This window comes from Pristiophorus japonicus, unplaced genomic scaffold, assembly GCF_044704955.1.
Source record: "Pristiophorus japonicus isolate sPriJap1 unplaced genomic scaffold, sPriJap1.hap1 HAP1_SCAFFOLD_4265, whole genome shotgun sequence".
NCBI lineage: Eukaryota > Metazoa > Chordata > Chondrichthyes > Pristiophoridae > Pristiophorus > Pristiophorus japonicus.
In genome coordinates, this window is record NW_027254163.1 from 2,708 (window position 1) to 8,096 (window position 5,389).

The 5,389-nt window shown below is 55.7% G+C and overlaps 1 protein-coding gene across 1 annotated transcript; it reads left to right on the top strand.

Annotated features, from left to right (window-relative positions):
* Positions 1-266: 266 nt before the first annotated feature.
* Positions 267-4,595, top strand: LOC139251253 (post-GPI attachment to proteins factor 3-like). The gene is made up of 3 exons (XM_070873222.1): positions 267-398; positions 1,733-1,937; positions 3,691-4,595. The coding sequence occupies exons 1-3, from the start codon at positions 287-289 to the stop codon at positions 3,752-3,754; spliced, it is 381 nt and encodes a 126-aa protein (XP_070729323.1). The 5' UTR covers positions 267-286; the 3' UTR covers positions 3,755-4,595.
* The last annotated feature ends 794 nt before the right edge of the window (positions 4,596-5,389 follow it).

The window sequence follows — 5,389 nt, forward strand, 5'->3', positions numbered from 1 at the left end:
GCAGCTGTAGGAGTCCATGTTATGCCCTGCCCCTGCCCCCGCCCCCCCACTCCTGCCCCCTGTCTCCTCCCCACTGCCTGCCATCCCCCAGTAGTAGGAGGCCTTCTCTTGCCTCTCAGCCTTGCCGCCCCCCACCCTCCCCCTCCCGGAACCCTCGCTCACCCACCCACCGCAGTAGGAGCCTGATGCTGTTGTAATTTCTCTAGGACGTGCCTGGCACACACTAACTGCTGGGACCTGTGGCCTGTGTTTACTCTCCAGGACCCTGGGTCTGTATCAGCCCTGGATGGCCAGTCTCTTCGGGGCGCTGCTCATCGTATTGTTCACGTGTCACGTCTGGTATCTCACCTACGTGCATTTCGACTATGGGTACAACATGGCTGCCAACGTGTTGATCGGTGAGAGAGGCTCCGACTGGGGTCCAGTCTGTTCGTTACTTTACTGAGAAAGTGCTTAAAGCAGGATTGTTTCTGTACCTCCGTTTTTAACTACTGCCCAGACTGTGTGGCCACAAGACAGTGTAGAGGGAGCTTTACTCTGTATCTAACCCCCTGTACCTGCCCTGGGAGTGTTTGATGGGACAATGTAGAGGGAACTTTACTCTGTATCGAACCCCGTGCTGTACCTGCCCTGGGAGTGTTTGATGGGACAGTGTAGAGGGAGCTTTACTCTGTATCTAACCCCGTGCTGTACCTGCCCTGGGAGTGTTTGATGGGACAGTGTAGAGGGAGCTTTACTCTGTATCTCACCCTGTGCTGTACCTGCCCTGGGAGTGTTTGATGGGACAGTGTAGAGGGAGCTTTACTCTGTATCTAACCCCCTGTACCTGCCCTGGGAGTGTTTGATGGGACAGTGTAGAGGGAGCTTTACTCTGTATCTAACCCCCTGTACCTGCCCTGGGAGTGTTTGATGGGACAGTGTAGAGGGAGCTTTACTCTGTATCTAACCCCCTGTACCTGCCCTGGGAGTGTTTGCTGGAACAGTGTAGAGGGAGCTTTACTCTGTATCTAACCCTGTGCTGTACTTGCCCTGGGAGTGTTTGATGGGACAGTGTAGAGGGAGCTTTACTCTGTATCTAACCCTGTGCTGTACCTGCCCTGGGAGTGTTTGATGGGACAGTGTAGAGGGAGCTTTACTCTGTATCTAACCCCGTGCTGTACCTGCCCTGGGAGTGTTTGATGGGACAGTGTAGAGGGAGCTTTACTCTGTATCTAACCCCCTGTACCTGCCCTGGGAGTGTTTGATGGGACAGTGTAGAGGGAGCTTTACTCTGTATCTAACCCCCTGTACCCTGCCCTGGGAGTGTTTGATGGGACAGTGTAGAGGGAGCTTTACTCTGTATCTAACCCCCTGTACCTGCCCTGGGAGTGTTTGCTGGAACAGTGTAGAGGGAGCTTTACTCTGTATCTAACCCCGTGCTGTACCTGCCCTGGGAGTGTTTGATGGGACAGTGTAGAGGGAGCTTTACTCTGTATCTAACCCCGTGCTGTACCTGCCCTGGGAGTGTTTGATGGGACAGTGTAGAGGGGGCTTTGCTTTGTATTTGAGTCCCAGGGCTGAGTGGGTGGGAAGGTTGCTGGGATTGGGCGGGAAAGTGGAGTTGAGGTCAAAGATCAGCCGTGATCTCATCGAATGGCGGAGGAAGCACGAGGCGCCGAATGGCCAACTCCTGCTCCTAATCCTAATGTTTTCTGCTGTGGTTGTAATGCTGTGCCTGGGTCTGTGTTTCCAGGGTTGATTAACCTGCTGTGGTGGCTGGGCTGGTGCCTGTGGAACCGCGCGCGCCTGCCCTACGTGTGGAAGTGTATGATTGTCGTGGTGCTGCTGCACGGACTGGCTCTGCTCGAGCTGCTGGACTTCCCTCCGGTGCTGTGGGTGTTGGATGCTCATGCGGTCTGGCATTTCAGCACCATCCCCTTACCATTCCTCTTCTACAGGTCAGTGAGCGACGCCGACTACCCTCTGCTCCATCAGCTCCCTCTCTCACACAATCTCACGGCACAGGAGGAGGCCATTCAGCCCATCGTGCCTGTGCCAGTCCAGTTAGTCCCACTCCCCCTGCTCTTTCTCCATAGTCCTACAAATCTCCCCCCTCAAATCCAATTCCCGTTTGAAAGTCACTGTTGAATCTGCTCCCACAGGCAGTGTGTTCCCGATCACAACAACTCGCTGCGTAAAAACATTCTCCTCATCTCCCCCGCTCCCTTTGCCAATTATATCAAGCTGTCCTCTGATTACCGACTCGTGTTTCCAGTCTCCCCACATAGCAGAGTCCCTTAACCCTAGTTGCGATCCGATAGCAATGCACACGGGCCCTGGTAGCGATCAGATAGCAATGCACACGGGCAAGGTAGCGATCAGATAGCAATGCACACGGGCAAGGTAGCGATCAGATAGCAATGCACACGGGCAAGGTAGCGATCAGATAGCAATGCACACGGGCAAGGTAGCGATCAGATAGCAATGCACACGGGCAAGGTAGCGATCAGATAGCAATGCACACGGGCAAGGTAGCGATCAGATAGCAATGCACACGGGCAAGGTAGCGATCAGATAGCAATGCACACGGGCAAGGTAGCGATCAGATAGCAATGCACACGGGCAAGGTAGCGATCAGATAGCAATGCACACGGGCAAGGTAGCGATCAGATAGCAATGCACACGGGCAAGGTAGCGATCAGATAGCAATGCACACGGGCAAGGTAGCGATCAGATAGCAATGCACAGAGGGGCAAGTTACAGCTTGAAATGAAATGGGAAATATTGAGCAGTCCCTGCCCGAGTCCGGAGCTCAGAAACCCATAAAACATCCTGAAATTCTCAAATCCGGGGCTCCAAGAAATCAAATGCTGAATCCTCGAGAGTTCAAGTGAAGAGTTCCACATCCCGAGCTTAGTCCCTGTTGACGGCCCCTTGCATTGAGCAACACTGAACCCCAACCCTCGACCCTCACACTGAACAATGCTGAACCTCAACCCCTGACCCTACACCGCGTCTGAATCCCCCCTCCCCCACACACCATGTCTCAATACTCCCCACCCCCCACACTGAACAGCACTCGACCCCTGACCCTCGACCCTTGTACTGAACAACACTCGACCCCTGACCCTCGACCCTTGTACTGAACAACACTCGACCCTTGACCCCCGCACTCAATAACACTAAACCCTTGACCCCCGCACTCAACAACACTAAACCCCTGACCCCCGCACTCAACAACATTAAACCCTGGACCTTCCCAGTCTCGGCAGGTTTCGAGCTTGCGCCATGTTCAGCATCGGTGCTTTCAGAGCCAATCAAGTCCCTGCATTTATCTTGTGGGCGATTAATTGCCGAGAGGCCAGACATTTGTGCTTCATACAGACAGTGCCTGGAGTTTCAGACGTGGTGTCTGGATGTTGTGGGGGGAGGGGGATTGAGACACGGTATCTGGAGTGTGGGGGGGGGTGGGGGGTGAGATTCAGACATGGTGTATGGAGTGTGGGGGGTGGGGAGTATTGAGACATGGTGTGTGGGGGAGGGGGGGATTCGGGCGCGGTGTATGGTTGTGGGGGGGGCGGGGGGTGCTCAGCGTGGGAATGCTGCGTTTTACGGGAGGAGGATTGGGATGTGTGGGACTATCGGTTTCTCAGTGAGGAGTAGCTGGGACTGTGCTGAGATTAACACTCGCTCTCCCTCTCGCTCCCTCAGCTTTCTGATGGACGACAGCCTTCACCTTCTGACAGTGAAAGCAGAATACCGGAAGGAGGAGTGAGCGGTTGTGGTGACTGCGGTGTGCAGTGACGAGCGGGAATGTACAAGATGCTGCAATTCTCCACCTGCTGGTCTCAGCACCTGCCCACGTTTACTTTGCACTGTTTTTGTACAATCATTTTTTTCTACATGTTTAATTTCTGAAATAAGCAGCCTTTCTGTTAATGCAAGAACCTGGGGTGTAATCCAGGGTCACCCACCCTACCCCACAGGCTTTCAATCAGAAACATTGATTACCTGCAGATTTCACTGGGGAGTTAGATCGTCGAGCTGCAGGTTTTCTTTGAGGTCGGCCGAGGTTAAAGGAAAGGGTTGTTGCAGTACCCGACTCTGCCACTGAGTGGCACAAGACACCATGGCTGGTGGAACACCCAGCTCAATAATCTCAGCATGGCCCCCTGTGTTCATGCTGGGCCGTGCTACTCCCAATGTTTCTGCAAAACAAAGTCCCTTTGTTGCCTTTTGTGCTTATTTTAATTTTCATCTGATGGCAGTTTCTGGAGGGCAAATTGGAGCCTTCCGTACACGAGCTGGAGCGCAGGTCGGAACATCGCTCATCATCGGCTCCCCTTCAAAGCCAGCCCAGAAAATACTACTCATCTGCAACTCGTTATCACCCACTGATTCGCGGGCCTCTGCTGCATTGTAATCTCGCCCCCAACCCCCGGTGCCCCCAACCCCTCCCTTTCTCTCTCCCTCCCTCCCTCCTTCCCGCTTCCCCCCTCTCCCTCTTCCCACCCCCTCTCTTTCCCTCTTCCCCCCCTCTCTCTCCCTCTTCCCCCCCCTCTCTCTCCCTCTTCCCCCTCCCCTCTCTCCCTCTTACCCCTCCCCTCGCTCCCTCTTCCCCCCCCCCTCTCTCCCTCTTCCCCTCTCTCTCTCCCTCTTCCCCTCTCTCTCTCCCTCTTCCCCCCTCTCTCTCTCCCTCTTCCCCCTCTCTCTCTCCCTCCTCTCTCTCTCTCCCTTTTCCCCCCTCTCTCTCTCCCTCTTCCCCCCATCTCTCTCTCCCTCTTCCCCCCCATCTCTCTCTCCCCCTCGTTCCCCCCCCTCTCTCTTCCTCTCTCTCTCTCCCTCTTCCTCTCTCTCTCCTCTTCCCCCCCTCTCTCCTCTTCCCCCTCTCTCTCTCTCTCCCTCTTCCCCCCCTCTCTCTCTCCCTCTTCCCCCCTCTCTCCTCTTTTCCCCCCTCTCTCTCTCCTCTTCCCCCCCCCCTCTCCTCTTTCCCCCCCCCTCTCTCCTCTTTCCCCCCTCTCTCTCTCCTTTTCCCCCCTCTCTCCTCTTTCCCCCCCTCTCTCCTCTTCCCCTCTCTCTCTCCCTCTTCCCCCTCTCTCTCTCCCTCTTCCCCCTCTCTCTCTCCCTCCTCTCTCTCTCTCCCTTTTCCCCCCTCTCTCTCTCCCTCTTCCCCCCCCCCTCTCTCTCTCCTCTTCCCCCCCTCTCTCCCTCTCCTCTTCCCCCCCTCTCTCCCTCTTCCCCCCTCTCTCTCCCTCTTCCCCCCCTCTCTCTCCTCTTCCCCCCCTCTCTCTCCTCTTCCCCCCCCTCTCTCTCCTCTTCCCCTCTCTCCCTCTTCCCCTCTCTCCCTCTTCCCCTCTCTCCCTCTTCCCCTCTCTCCCTCTCTCCCTCTTCCCCTCTCTCCCTCTTCCCC